Raw genomic sequence first — 16,549 nt, forward strand, 5'->3', positions numbered from 1 at the left:
TTCAACAAAATAGTTGATCTCTGACTGATTTACCTTGTTAGTAACCACCTGGCAAGATGATAAGCGAGTATTTCTATGCAGAAATTTATTTTGGTCATTATACCAAAGATTTTGGGGTAAACAACCACAGATGGAAAGTAATGAATTACATTTATTAGTATTATTGTAACTGAGCAATTTCTTTGTCTTCTAGTAGTTTTAAAAATCTGTAATTGTACTTAAATTTCATCATTACCATCGGTGAACATTCAGGGAAAGGACATTGTGAGAGTGGACTCTTACAAATACCTGGGTGTTCCCCTAAACAACAAACTGGACTGGACAGACAACATTGAGGCAATTTATAAGAAAGGGCAGAGCCTCTTTCTGCTGAGGAGACAAAGGTCTTTTGGAGTGCAGGGAGAGCTACTGAAGACCTTTTTTCACTCTGTGGTGGCCTCATCCATATTCTATGGTGTGGTCTGCTGGGGCAGCAGCATCTCTACTGCAGACAGGAAGGGACTAGACAAGCTGATCAGGAAGGCCAGCTCAGTCCTGGGGATTCCCCTGGACACTGTACAGGAGGTGGGTGAAAGGAGGATGGTAGCAAAACTATCATCATTGCTGGAGAACGTCTCTCATCTTCCTTATCTTCCTGCTGCTATTAGACTTTACAATCAAAGCTGCTCCCAGTAAACCAGTCACCATAATACACACTGTTATTACTGTTAACTGTGTATTAATACCACCTATGTGCAATACTACCTGCAATACGTACTTTCTTCTTTATTTGTATTTATACATTGTGTTGTGTATATACTGTATACTATATGTCTATTCTTCTATATTGTCTATTCTTTTACATATTTGCATTTATTTTTTCTTTTTTTCTTTGCTGCTGTAACAAAGAAATTTCACCACTGTGGGACGAATAAAGGTATATCTTATCTTATCTTATCTTATCTTATCTTATCTTATCTTATCTTATCTTAAATATGGATTGTTTTAAGTATTCGACTTAACTACATTGTAAATCATATGTTTTTCTGAGTATATTTTCATTGAAGAACCAGTCATTTATTCGAGTTACTCTTTCCACCTCTGGAAACAAACAACATTCCAGGCCAAAACATTCATGGCTGCACTACAGTTATTCGATTCCTGAAAGAAAAGCCTCAGTCACGCCCTAAAAAGCGACCATTCTCACTGCGTTTCCTGTCTTTTCCGCTCACCATAGCAACATATGACGTTACTCAGCTTTGAGAAAAGAGATTTATACTCACAAACACGTTTGTGCGTGCGTGCGTGTGTGTGTGTGTGAGAGCGAGAGAGAGAGAGAGAGAGAGAGAGAGAGAGAGAGAGAGAGAGAGAGATTCCTCATACCTGCTGTAGTTTCCATTAAGCTGAAGAGAATCGGCAGAGTCACACACACAAGCATCTCTGAAAAACAGTATTATTACACCACAATTCAACACCTTATTTCTGTAAACTAACCCACAAAGTGCTCACACGCTTAAAGGTGTATATTTGCCCAGTAAAAAAGACGCTAAAGAAATCCGTTTGCTTTGTTCGTCGTGCTTTCGTTTTAAAGCCCCGTTACTGCAAATGTGAAACTAAACACGCCTTTTTAGAGTCTCTCATCACTGCCGCAGTGCATCGTCACTGCAGTCTGTAGCTGTAGGAAGGGGATGGGCTGCTCTGTACTCAGTCTGATTCACATTTCTTTACAATGCCTTTTAGTCGAAGATAAACAAATATAATAAACATCCTGAGCTCTAAATAAAGAAAAACATTAATAAATGGAGGACAATGTTCTGTCTATATAATAAATGAATTGTAATTTAAAACATAATACAGGGGTACCTTGACCTATGAGTAGCTAGAAGCTAAATTTGCTCGCACATCAAAATAATTTTCCCTATTGTAAATACTTAAAATGCCATTAATTAATTCCAACTCTCAAAATGCCACCCCATTTTTTTGTTTCATGTTATTAAATTAGAAAAATACATTTCTAAATAACAAATCTTGCATACAAACATAATAGAAAGACTATGTAAAGATATAATAAGGTTTTACGCAGTGTACTTAACTTGGAGATGAGACAACTTGAGCTAATGAAACGCTGGCGGAGGTGAAGGGTAGAGGAGATATGGACTAGATTTTTTGCTATCACTACTGTACACTACTAACTTTATATTTTGTACTTTTTCTTTTTTGTTCATCTTAATTTTTGTCACAATCTTCGCTTTCTGGCTTCGCTTCGCCATCTAGCAGCGGCGTCTCGAGCTCGTACCTCAATATTTTGTACCTTGTACCTTTTGTACCAATATTTTGTAATTGACTTGTACCTCGGAAATCTCGTACATTAATTCACTCGCAGGTCAGGGTACCACTGTACTAAGTTCAACAAAATGTAAAAGTTTATAATAAAACTATTTTATCGTAGTCATTTTCACATTAACATGTTTCAAATTTTTTTCCCGGTCAACAGCAGTTTGGATTTACTCATAACGACTGTATGAAAGGATATAAAAGTTAATCTAATATATGACTCCTGACCTCTATTGACTGAATGAAGTAAATTTTTTTTAACCCTATTTTATAAACTTGTCAGATGGCAAATTAAAATTTTAAGTTACAGCTTCACAAATTCTTTTCAATCATGGTGATGTTTCAGGTTAATTAAAATCTTATACTATATTTTTCTTTATGTTAAAAAAGTTTTGCTCAAATTATAAATAAATGAAAGGGCACGGGTGATAAGGTGACTGCCACTTTTGGACAGAACACTCAAGCACATGCTCTTCAACATGCACCTGAATCTCTGGACAATTCTGTATAAGTCAAGTCAAGTCAAGAGGCTTTAATTGTCATATCTACTATACAAAGTGGTACACAGTACACAGTAAAAACGAGACAACATTCCTCCGGAACCCTGGTGCTACACTAAACAACATAGAGCTACAACACAACACAACACAACACAACACAACACAACACAACACAACACAACACAACGCAACACAACACAAGCTACATAAAGTATAAATGCCATCTCTTGGGCTGCAGAAAACTCTTGTAAGTCTCTCAGCCAGGGGTTCTTTCCAGCTTGTTGTACTGATATGTAAAAAGCCAAAAACATTAATGAAGAAACCAAGACTAAATCAATTTATAATTATTTATTAAAAATGTTATGACCTATATATATATATATATATATATATATATATATATATATATATATATATATATATATATATATATATATATATATATATATATATACACTTTATTGGTGATATTTTAGTCTGTTTCAAAATATTTTATATAATATAATTACTCGTATTAACCACTCTGAATGCAATTAATTTAAATAATTTAGATATAAACTTTTTTTTGCACATGTATGGAGAAAAGGCACACATATTTTTGATTTGTGTAAAGGCAATTAGAATGTTACTTAATATTTGAAGTTTGTTTGTATCATGGGTTTAGGTGTCTGTGTAACTGTTTTGAAAGCAGACATGTTATGTGTTGTAGTTAGTTTCTGTGAAACCTATTAAGAAATAATACAAAATGTAAAAAAAAAAAAAAGTGTATAGACCACAGGCCACTTTGATTTCTTTGACAGTGTTGATTTTAATTTGCAGTAAAGGTTTGACATAATTAAATATAAAGCTGCATTGTACATTGCTCAGTGTGCATTTATGCATCATTTGGCATTTATACATGTATTTATAAAACATTTCTTACATCAAATGTACTGTTAATTTTGCTTAAGTACAAGCAAAGTTACAGGTCTTAAAATCAACTGAAGAAAATGTAAGAAATAGCTTTTTTTTTAATTTACAAAAATTTACACCAGGGGCAGAGTGAAAGATTTTAGTGTTGTTCAAAAAGGACAATGAGATATAAATCTCAGAATAGTTGTTTTCTATTTAAACTGCAACTTTAATCACATTTTGAAGTGAGCTTTTATTAGGTATTTATCCCTAGCCAGTGCTCAGCACGTTCCCTGTTTTGGAAAAGCATAGAGATACACTGAGCATGTAGACAGCAACAAAAACATTTTATCTCCCTAAAAGATTTCTTGCTGTGTTTCTCTCCCTGTGCTTGGCACTGAAGCTCTCTGGCCATGTCCCTGTACTGCACTCTCCTGCCGACTAGAAGAGTCAGAGTGCTTCAAAACAACTATAATCATCCAAACAGTTAAATATGATGTAACAGTATATGACTCATGTACTGTTCCTACTTACATTTTAAACAGGTGGTAATTTTAATGGGATTATTGGTGTTATAAACTAGTTACAAAATATTAACTTTGTTTATTTTAGTAGCAAAGAAAGCAAGCAAAGAAAAAAAAAAAAAAAAAACACTACAGTCCATGACTTACAGTGCATCCAAATAGTATTCACAGCACTTAACTTTTTCCACATTTTGTTATTTTACAGCCTTATTCCAAAATGGCTATGGGGTATTGTTTGTAGAATTTTACCGAAAATAATGATTAATCTGTATTGGAATAAGGCTGTAACATAAAAAAATTTGGAAAAAGTGAAGCTCTGTGAAGACTGTCCAGCGTTTTCCGCAGTGACAAATTAAAACACTATGATTGTACACTGCATTCTCAACAAAAGTGTGTGATTGGTTATACAGTAATGCTCAAATCTAATGCAACATCAGCAGACCTGTTGGTGCTAAACAACATTAGTTACAACTATTACTATTTCTTTTATTATTTACAATTAAAACACTATTATAATTGTACAACAATTATCTAAATTAAAATTATAAGTTAGAATTAACCGACCTAAATATCAGTCACCTTCGGCAAACACACCTTACACTGCATAATAAAGCTGTTGACTTTCTTGCGCTTTAAGTCAAAGTGGTCACTTAAAGATGACTAGTGGTGTGTTTCAAAGAATTCAGCAGCATTTCACTTTCAGCTGAGTCTAAATCACTGGCATCCAGGGGCACCGCTAGGGTTTCAGCAATCATTATAACTAAGAATAATGTTTATGGCACATTCAGTAAGAGACGATAAGAACTAAATTTGAACAGATTATCTGATCAGATTAACTGAAATTATGCATACTGTATAAAGTAAAGCAATTAACACCATTGTATGGTATTTCACACAGACAACTGAAACAATGTCTGGATTAAAATAATCAGAGTGATAATAAGATGAACCCAGCCATTAGGGAGGCACAAGCCAGTGCACTCTTAGTGCCAGTCCCAAGCCCGGATAAATAGGGTGGGTTGCGTTAGGAAGGGCATCCAGCATAAAACATGTGCCAAATCAAATATGCGTGTCACGATTAAGAAATTCATACCAGATCAGTCGAGGCCCGGGTTAACAACAGGGTACCGGTGGAAATTGGGCTACTGTTGCCCGAAGGGGGAGAAGGAGAGGAGGAAGACGTCTACAGAGACAGCAGAAAAAGGAGCAGTGTAGGAAAGTGGAGGTTCGGGTTGGTACTTTAAATGTTGGTACTATGACTGGTAAAGGGAGAGAGGTAGCTGATATGATGAAGAGGAGAAAGGTAGATATGCTGTGTGTTCAGAAGACCAAGTGGAAAGGGAGTAAGACCAGGAACATTGGAGGGGGTTTAAACTGTTCTATTATGGTGTGGATGAAAAAAGAAATGGTGTAGGGGTGATTCTAAAGGAAGAGTACAGTAAGAGTGTAGTGGAGGTGAAGAGAGTTTCTGATAGGGTGATGAACGTGAAGCTGGAAGTTGAAGGGATGATGATGAATGTCAAAAGTGTCTATGCTCCACAAGTCGGCTGTGAGATAGAGGAGAAGGAAAAATTCTGGAGTGGATGGTATACCTAGAAATCTACGATTGGTGATTGGGGCAGACTTTAATGGGCATGTAGGTGAAGGGAACAGAGGTGATGAGGAGGTCATGGGTAGGTATGGCCTAAAGGAGACGAATGTGGAAGGGCAGATGGTGGTAGATTTTGCTAAAAGGATGGAAATGGCAGTGGTGAACACTTATTTTAAGAAGAAGGAGGATTATAGGGTGACGTATAAGAGTGGAGGAAGGTGCACACAGGTGGATTACGTTCTATGTAGGAGATGCAACCTGAAGGAGATTGGAGACTGTAAGGTGTTGGCGGGAAAAAGTGTAGTTAGACAGCATCGGATGGTGGTCTGTAGGATGGTTTTGGAGGAGAAGAAGAAGAGGAGGAGAGTGAGGACTGACAGAAGAATAAGATGGTGGAAACTGAAGGAGGAAGAGTGTAGTGTGAGGTTCAGGGAAGAGGTCAGACAGAGGCTTGGTGGTTGTGAAGAGGTGCCGGATGATTGAGAAACTACTGCAGGAGTGATGATGGAGGCAGCTAGAAAAGTACTTGGTGTGACATCTGGAAATAGAAAGGAAGACAAAGAGATGTGGTGGTGGAATGAGGAAGTGCAGGAGAGCATAAGGGGAAAGAGGTTAACAAAACAAGTCAAGTCAAGTCAAGTTTATTTGTATAGCGCTTTTCACAACAGACATTGTCTCAAAGCAGCTTTACACAAATCAACAGTGAAGGTGAATGGTGTGTATTTATCCCTGTAGATCCCTGTAGAGCAAGCCGTGGCGACTGTGGCAAGGAAAAAACTCCCTTAGATGTTATGAGGAAGAAACCTTGAGAGGAACCGGACTCAAAAGGGGAACCCATCCTAATTTGGGTGACATCAAGAGTTTGATCATAAATCTTTCAACAATACAGAACACTGGAGAGTGAGAACTAACATGATTACTGGAGTATAAGATTATAAGTGATGTTCTTTCTGCAGTCTTATACAGTCTATATGGTTAGTAGCTCCTAGTTTTATAAGCTCAGCATTTGTGATCATCAAAGATCCAGCATCAGCTTCTCAATGCCAGAGCCTTTAAACACTCCAGGAGGTCCAATGTCAAACTCCACACATGTAGCGGGATCCAAATGGCACTGGTACATCTCTAGATGGTTCGGGATGTTTGCGAGTTCGGCATCAACTTCTTCAAAGGTCCGTAATCATCACGAGGTGGGAGGTGACTGGAGCTGGCCAAACCTCAGGGTGTCTCGGGATGGGGAGAGAAAGAGAAGCAGTGGAGAGGAATTAGCGTAGCTGCTGTTCATGATATTAACAGCACAAGTTGATAATGTGCATGTGATCAGATGTTCTGGAGCACAAAGTTATGTTATGTGATGTGTGTTGTGTAGGCTTTGCTAAAAATATATGTTTTTAATGTTTTTAAAACAGAAGTGGGATCGACAGGGTGATGAGAAAAGTAGGCAGGAGTACAAGGAGATGCGGCAGCAGGTGAAGAGGGATGTGGTAAAAGCCAAGGAAAAGGCATATGAGGAGCTGTATGAGAGGTTGAACACTAGAGAAGGAGAAAAGGATTTGTACCGATTGGCCAGGCAGAGGGACCGAGCTGGGAAGGATGTACTGCAAGTTAGAGCAGTAAAGGATGAAGAGGGAAATGTGTTGACTAGTGAGGAGAGTGTGTTGAGAAGATGGAGGGAGTATTTTGAGCAGCTGATGAATGAGGAAAATCAGAGAGAGAGAAGGTTGGATGATGTGGAGATGGTGAAGCAGGAAGTGGATAGGATTAGTAAGGAGGAAGTGAGAGCAGCGATTAAAAGGATGAAGAGTGGAAAGTCGGTTGGACCGGATGACATACCGGTAGAAGCATGGAGATGTTTAGGAGAGATGGCAGTGGAGTTTTTAACCAAATTGTTTAACAAGATTCTGGAAGGTAAGAGGATGCCTGAGGAATGGAGAAGAAGTGTGCTGGTACCGATCTTAAAGCATAAGGGAGATGTACAGACCTGCAGTAACTACAGGGGAATTAAGTTGATCAGTCAAACCATGAAGTTATAGGAAAGAAGCCAGGCTGAAAGAAGTGGAAGCCAGGCTGAGAGAAGAGGTGACCATCTGTGAGCAGCAGTATGGTTTCATGCCGCGGAAGAGCACCAAAGATGCCTTATTTGCTTTAAGAATGTTGATGGAGAAGTATAGAGAAGGACAGAAGGAATTACATAGTGTGTTTGTGGATATAGAGAAGGCGTACAACAGAGTCTCAAGAGAGGAGCTGTGGTAATGTATGAGGAAGTCAGGTGTGTCAGAGAAGTATGTGAGGGTGGTGCAGGACATGTATGAGGACAGTGTGACAGCAGTGAAGTGTGCAGTAGGAACGACAGACTGATTCAAGGTGAAGTTTGGATTGCATCAAGGATCGGCCCTGAGCCCTTTCCTGTTTGCAGTGGTGATGGACAGGTTGACCGACGAGGTCAGACAGGAGTCTCCCTGGACTATGATGTTTGCGGATGATATTGTGATTTGTGGTGAGAGTAGTGAGCAGGTTGAGAAGAGCCTGGAGAGGTGGAGGTATGAAAGGCAGTAGGAGTAAGACAGAGTACATGTGTGTGAATGAGAGGGAGGGCAGTGGAATGGTGCAGTTACAGGGAGAAGAGGTTTTGAAGGTGGTGGAGTTCAGGTACCTGGGGTCAACAGTGCAAAGTAATAGAGAGTCTGTTAGGGAAGTGAAAAAAAGAGTGCAGGCAGGGTGGAGTGGGTAGAGAAGAGTGACAGGAGTGATTTGTGATAGTAGGGTATCTGCAAGAATGAAAGGCAAAGTTTATAGGACTGTGGTGAGACCTGCGATGTTGTATGGTTTAGAGACAGTGGCATTGAGTAAAAGACAGGAGGTGGAGCTGAAGGTAGCAGAGATGAAGATGTTGAGGTTTTTGTTGGAAGTGACAAGGATGGACAAGATTAGAAATGAGTTTATTAGAGGGACAGTGCATGTAGGACGTTTTGGAGACAAGGTGAGGGAGGTGAGATTGAGATGGTTTGGACATGTGCAGAGGAGGGACATGAGTTATATTGGTAGGAGAATGCTGAAGATGGAGCCACCAGGTAGGAGGAAAAGAGGAAGGCCAAGGAGGAGGTTCATGGATGTGGTGAGGGAAGACATGCAGGTAGTTGGTGTGAAAGAGGCAGATGTAGAGGACAGGGTGGTATGGAGACAGATGATCCGCTGTGGCGACCCCTAATGGGAGCAGCCGAAAAAAGAAGAAGAAGAAGATTATTATTATTATTATTATTATTATTATTATTATTATTATTATTATTATTATTATTATTATAGTTGTTGTTGTTTTTTTTTTTTTTAACATTGACTACCAATATATGTTACAGATTCTGACTGTCCACTTGCTAAAAGTTCGTTTTATCAAGTGGACAGTCAGAATATCTAAAATATTAGTAGTCAATGTTAAAAATGAATAAATAAATTAATAATAATTGGTAAATAAATGTTAAAATAATAATAATAATAATAATAATAATAATAATAATAATAATAATAATAATAATAAAATCTTCAGATTTTAAAATCTAATAATGACAATAATAATAATAATAATAATAATAATAATAATAATAATAATAATAATAATAATAATAATAATAGCAGGAGGGGCAGTCAGCGAGGAAATGTCCAGTAGCTACGTCAGATTCGATGTCAGGTGCTTAAACGCTCCCCTGCCACAGACTGCCCCCATTTATCTCATAATTATGAGTTAGTAAGTCATAATTAGGACAAAAGTAAGTCATAATTATATTAAGTCATAATTATTAGATAATTAGACATAATTATGAGATATTAAGTAACAATTATGAGATCCTTTCTGTGATTTGGTTTTTCCTTTGTGAACGCAATGCGCTTCCGTATCGACCTGCATGATTTCTACCTACTGTTTATGTCATTTCCGGCTATTTAAACCTTCATGATATGTTGAGGACAGACACCGTCACCGTTCCTTGAAACGCCGTCACAGTGTGGACGAAAGACCAAAACCAAAACGAAAAATATGCGTTTTCACACGAAGTGTGGACATGAGCTAAATTGTTGTCCGGTGAATGAGGGCTAGTTTTGATGGTGAATGGATAATCTGAAGACAATTAGAGCCAATATGAAAGGGTGCGCAGATGTATGCAATCAGAGTGTTGCATGTTTTATTATTATTATTATTATTATTATTATTATTATTATTATTATTATTATTATTATTATTATTTATTTATTTTTATTTTTTATTATTATTTAAAATGTTCCTAATGATTAAATATCTTTTTTTTCTCGGATTTTTTTTTTATGTTGGAAGATCACAAACGAAATATAACAATTCTGACATTTATGTTGTTATTTCTACTTGTATCTTTTAAAACCTGTGTACTGTATACTATTAGTCACCAATAAAATAGTGATTTATTCAATAAATTATGCTCTCTAAATGCAAATCAGTACTGACACACGAGAATCACAAACAATACCAGAGATTTTTTACTATGCAGTATATCTATTTCGGTCAGTATACAAAAGATTTTGTTGTCAACATGCAGCATTCAGGACAACACTGTTAGGGCTGGACCACAGACATTCGAGACTTAAAAGATAAGCCCAGTGACCATTTCCCGTGAAAATGGGAAATGGTCACACACACATATATGAGAGAAAGCTGCATCATACCTGCATGAGAGTCCATAAAGATGAAGAGCATCGGCAGAGTCACACATAAATACATCTCTGAAAAACATATTATCATTACACCACAATTTAGCACGTTATTTTTTGTAAACTAACCCACAAAGTACTCACTCGCTTAAAGGTGTAGATTTGCTGAGTAAAAGGACGCGAAATAAATCCGTTTCGTTTTAAAGCCCCGTTACTTTAAATGTGAAACCAAACACGCCCTTTTTCTAACTTCATTACTGCTGCAGTCCCTCATCACTGCAGTGATCTGTGTAGAAAAGGGATGGGCTGCTCGATATCAGTCTTCAATCCGACAGTGTTACTTTAGTACTTTATTTCAATCTGTCAACAACAATTGGGATTTATTCATGACTGTATGAGTGAATTTTAAAGTGAAAATAACATCACTCCCGTCCTCTACTGACAATTTTCAACCCTACTTTATTAACGTCATTCAGGGTTTCAAACTTCCATTTTAAGTTACAGCTCCACAAATTATTATCAAGAATAGTGTCCTATCAGGTTAATAAAGATCTCCTGCCATCCTTTCTTTAACAGTGGCAGGCCGTAATGGCCAGCAAGGCGTTCTCTGCTGGCCTAAACTCTTTCAGAATCACTAACTTACAGTACGTTTTAGTATATTTTTGACTATGAATATGCATTAAATTATCCCCAATAGTCTATTCTCTTAGCTTTTCCCTTAGACACACTGCTTCAATGAGCAGCACAACCGAGTTTAGGTTAGAGTTTCTATCCAATAAGATTTCAGTCTGTTTCTTTAACCAATCAGGTTTCAAGTTGGTTACTCAGAGACCCTTTAAAAAGCAGATTAACATAACATAGATTAACATCACCATTTTCATTATCCTTTGATTGGATGGTCAGAGAGTACAATAGTCAGAGCTTGCAAACTGCATCTGTAGCAAACTGCATAAGCTAAAGTATACTAATATAGATTTAATAGCTGTTTTTTTTCCACGATGGCTGACAGATGAGAAGAAATAGATTTGGTTGCAGATACACTTACAAGGATATTTACAAGATGGAATTTTTATTTAAAAAAGGTCCGCCAAAATTGTTACCTTTTTCATGAACCATTTATATTTTAGCTTTTTCATTTCCATAGAATTTGCACAAAAACACACAATTTGTCTTCATTCTTAATCCCCAGAAAAAACAATTAATTTACAGAACCCAAGGTCATTTTAATTAGGTTAATATTAATGTTTCTGCTAGAGATATGTGGGTGGCACAGCTGTGGCTGCAGTGAAAGGAGAATTAGTAAATTGTGTTTATTGGGTTTCTTGCTGTAATAATGCAATTCATTCCTCCTTCTGGATGGGATACATTTTGTTATACTGCGTTTCTATATAATATTGATAGTTTTTAAATTTGTCGTTTTAAAATGATGGTAATAACAGGTGGATTGGTTCAGGCAGGAAACCTCTGAAAGCTTATATATGAAATGCACTGCCTGCCACTGGTCCATGGCAGCTTGTTGTACTGATATGTAAATAGCATACCAACATGAAATTAGACTTTGGTAGGACTTTATAAAAAAAATATTTTTAACAGTTCAGTCTGTTTTACAAGATAGATGTAAACAACATTGTATGAAATACTCTTAGGGCAGAATTAATTCATTAATAATAATTTAAATATGAACTACTTTGTAATGGTCATGCTTACTTGATAAAAGGACATTAAAAATACTGTGTCTGTTTCAGTTAGATAATGTTTAATGCAAATCTAAGCACACATTTCTTAATTATCACTTTTTTTACTTATTAAAATAGAAAAGAACCAGATTTAAAATGCTATTTAAAAACAAGATAATTATAAAGTAATTAAAGGAGCCTGCAGAGACGAATAAGTCCAAGACCAACTTGTATTAGAGTGCTGGCAAAAGCAGAGTGTGGAAACAGAGACTACCAAAGATCCAGATTACATCCAACTTCATGTTCATTGTACAAGTTATGCTGATCAAATGTGCTGTTTTACCCATTAAAAGTAATCCTTGCACACAGAGCTGCTTAACCTTAAAAAACAATTTCATGAATTTCTTTATGTAAAGTTCTTAGATGCTCTGCTTTTTGAGTTTGTTTGGTGAGTCTATTGCTTCATGTTGCTCATAAGTTTAACAAGTCGTCACACACAAACACACACAACCACACACTGCATTTCATGAAAAAAAGTAAATAAATAACAGAATGTAAGTGAATAATTTTAACTTAAATAAATAAATATGATATTGACAGATAATGCTAACAAAAAAACTGAGTGCAAAAGGCAATTCAAACAGAAAGGAAGAAAAGAGAGAAATGTGCTAATTTTTAGTGAATGTGTCTTTGTGAGTCATTGTACAGTTTTGGAGCACTTATTCTGATTAAAGGGAATAATAAAAAAAAAATCGCTACTATCCCATACTCATGAAACTGTTTTCTTCATCCTAGAACCAGGTAAGACAGAACTCACAGAATGATGCCCTCACATCATGCATAAACAAACATTTAACTAAACAAACAATGTGGGTATGTGTTGTGATGCTTATTTAGCTAATCCGTCATATATTAGATATATTAGATTAAATGCATATTATAGATTAAATGAAAAAACATTTTTTTTAATCCCAGATAGACTTTGTGATGTTAAGAGCATCTGTGGGGGCCAAAACTATTATTTTCAGGACTCCTTGTTCTTCTTTATACTGAAGATAGCTCTTAATGACATTGGCTTTATGTTTGTGGTCGTTGTCCTGCTGCAGAACACATTTAAAGCCAATCAGACACCTCCCTGATGGCATTGCATGATGGATAATAATCTGCCTGTATTTCTCAACATTAAAAATACCATTAATTCTGACCAAATATCCAACTCCATTTGAAGAAATGCAGCCCCAAACTTGCAGGGAACTTCCACCATGTATTGTAATTATCTCCAGCCATTCAACAACCAACCTTTTTTTTGCAACAGGCTAATGTTTACAATTTTTACTCATTAGTCCAGAGCAACTGTTGCCATTTTTCTGCACTCCAGTTCCTATGTTTTAGTGCATAGTTGAGTTTTTTATACGTGCTTCCATGTTGGCGGTATGCTTTTTTGGCGACGATTATGATAACGGGACAAAAAGCTATAAGGTGCTCTGTTATATCTTTTGGGGAGGTTTTAAAGTCAGAAGATACAAAACGGTATAACTTGCTCCACATGCATTTGCCTTTGTCTATCCTTGAGTAACCTGTATTTTAAACTTAAACTCCAGAGCCTAAATTAAATTCATTTTGAAATTAAAAACTTAAAAATAACCTGAAAATCTGAAAACTTAATTACTTAGTATGAATTTCACTACATTCTGCAACTTAAAAAAAAAAAAATGTAATGTGTTTTCACTGTGTTGGATGATTATAACATTTCTTTATATACTTTATAGTTTTGATAAGTTGGAAAAATGTTTTAGTTTTAGTTCTAAAGGCTAGAATCTCTTTTTTCACACTTGAAAAAGTTGATAATAGTTGATAAATAGTTGAATAACACACTTAAAACACATTTCTTATATCCGGTAACCACAGTCCTTATATCCTGTAATAATAATCTGATGTACAAAGACAGAGACTAGATTTTTTTGAAAATTCCCCTAATCATTAACAAAAATAATAAACACTTTAACTGTCAGAAAAGGTGTGTTATGGAAGTGAGTATATGAAGAGATAAACATTAAAATTGAGACAATAATTAAATTGTACTGTTTACAGATGTGGAAATGGACAACTGGACTCCAGGAGACCAGTCCAGTCCTGGAGAACTCAGTGTCTTTCTGTGCTTTAACACCTAAACCTGGCATTTAACTGATAAAATGAGTGTGGAATATACCCTGGTGAAGACGGCCCGGCAGCGTCTGTACCATCTGAAACGCTTAAGGGACTTTAAACTACCCTCTCAAGTGCTAAAGACTTTCTAAACCTGCACTATTGAGAGCATTCTGACGGGTAGCATCACTTCCTGGTTTGGGAACAGCACCATGCAGGACAGACGAGCCCTCCGGAGGGTGGTTCGTTCAGCTGAACGTACCATCTACACCGACCTCACTAACCTGCAGGACATCTACAGCACGCGGTGCAGGACCAGAGCCAGGAAGATTATGAAGGACCTCAGTCATCCCAACAATAGACTCTTTTCTTTGTTGTGTTCAGGGAAACACTTCCGCTCCCTGAAAGCGAACACAGAGAAATTGAGGAGGAGCTTCTTGCCGCAGGCCATTCGGAGTTTAAACCAGGAAACACCCGGGATCTAAAAACTGGCCCACTCTCTCCATCATCACACTTTTTCTCTGCACATATTTCTCTCTTCGCACTACAACACTTTAAACTCTAGACTCGCACAGCACAGTGCACTTTATATTTTATACCACACCATACCGCACATGGACACTTTATACCACACTATACCGCACACAGACACTTTATACCACACCATACCACACCATACCACACACGGACACTTTATAGCAAACCATACCGCACACGGGCACTTTATAGCACACCATACCGCACACGGACACTTTATACCACACCATACCGCACACAGACACTTTGTACCACACCATACCGCACACTGAAACTTTATACCGCACCATACCGCACACAGGCACTTTGTACCACACCATGCCGCACAAAGACACTTTATACCACACCATACCGCACACGGACACTTTGTCAGACACCTCCCTGATGGTGACTTATCGTTTCATTTCACAAAATGTAGTTGAGTAAAAAGTAAGATATTTGACTTTGAAATGTAGTGAAGTTAAAGTAAAAGTCCCCCCAAATGGAAATACTTTAGTAAAGTATTATAATGTATCTTATGTATGTAATTAAGTATTATTATTTATAATGTAATATCATTAAAAAGAAATCAGGGTAAACTGCCCCAATAGTTACTGTTTTGTTATCACTGTCAGTTTAAAGTTTCAAAATTATGACACTATATATACAGCACCTACAGACTGGGCAACATTAGCTTTGGGGAAACTATAATCTGACAAAAGCAGTATCTGTAAGATACAGACTTTGTATTTAAATTAATCTCTTCAATTGTTAACAGACCAATATCTTTTACTATTTCCCAGTTTTGCTCTCTTAACTACTAACCACAGACAGTTGTGGCAGGAACTAAATGGATAATTTCTGAATGAGAGGGTGAGCGCTTTTTTTTCATGTATTACTATTTTGATACAAATTAATGTTAGTAACAGTAACAATATTCAATACATTTTACATTATATATTTACTTATGTAAATAATTACAACTTACCTCTTTTAGTTAACCGCATAATGAACAATACTTCTTCCTGCTTATATGTATACAAAATGTACTAATAAAATGGTGGCCTGCATTAAAACATCAGAGAATGATTTGCTATGAAACTGATTTCTTTATTTTAAAAATAGGCACAGCATTGATAGCATTGTCACATCATCCACATATTTAGCTACTTCTCCATCTCACAACAGGAAATATGAAAAAAACATTGTTCAGACTGATACATATTGTGATGCACATTATCTCATTTATCAAATGTTACAGTACATTTATAGCATTTGTCAGATGCTCTGATCCACAATGACTTACAGCTATTTTATTAATACACTCATCAGTTGAGGTTTAAAGGCGTTCAGTGGCCCAGCAGTCCCAGTTTTGTGTTGCTGGCATTTGAACTCAACCTTGGAACCCCTTGGTTTGAAATAACAAACCCATTGGAAAAGTTGCATGAAAAAGTGGGGAAAAAAACTTTCCATACATGAGACCACAGCTCCTGAGTCACTTACCGTTAAAAAAAAAAAACTCAATAAAATCAATCAATACAATACAAATGCATATTTGTTAAGAGTTATTGTTGTAAATAATACCATATAATACCATATAAAGCTTCAGTGCAGAAGTGGATCTTACATGCTATAGTGATATAAACAGTGATGTCATCATACCAGGATTTATCCTCAATCAGGCACATATACACTCCTTCAGAGACTCTGAGAGCTGAGAGTTTG

The 16,549-nt window shown here is 36.6% G+C and overlaps 1 protein-coding gene and 1 long non-coding RNA gene across 4 annotated transcripts in view; one reads left to right on the forward strand and one right to left on the reverse strand.

Annotated features, from left to right (window-relative positions):
• The window catches only part of LOC310726180 (butyrophilin subfamily 1 member A1-like), a 155,832-nt gene that overhangs the window by 66,698 nt on the left and 72,585 nt on the right, over positions 1-16,549 (reverse strand). Inside the window, exons 1-2 of one of the 3 annotated variants that reach the window (XM_083541523.1) lie at positions 1,489-1,635; positions 1,363-1,419 (exon numbers count right to left, since the gene is read on the reverse strand). The exons of 1 other annotated variant lie outside the window; for it this stretch is intronic. In XM_083541523.1, the coding sequence (XP_083397649.1) occupies positions 1,363-1,417 (55 nt within the window). In that variant the 5' untranslated portion in view covers positions 1,418-1,419; positions 1,489-1,635. Of the gene's footprint in view, positions 1-1,362; positions 1,420-1,488; positions 1,636-10,502; positions 10,560-10,631; positions 10,746-16,549 lie in introns of those variants that run through there. One more of the 3 variants, XM_083541524.1, reaches the window with a different exon arrangement.
• Positions 6,286-8,351, forward strand: LOC310726228. Its single transcript, XR_014533657.1, has 3 exons — positions 6,286-6,430; positions 7,241-7,724; positions 8,061-8,351. It is a non-coding gene; the product is annotated as an uncharacterized lncRNA (long non-coding RNA).

This window comes from Silurus aristotelis (genome assembly GCF_946808225.1).
Source record: "Silurus aristotelis genome assembly, chromosome: 5".
NCBI lineage: Eukaryota > Metazoa > Chordata > Actinopteri > Siluriformes > Siluridae > Silurus > Silurus aristotelis.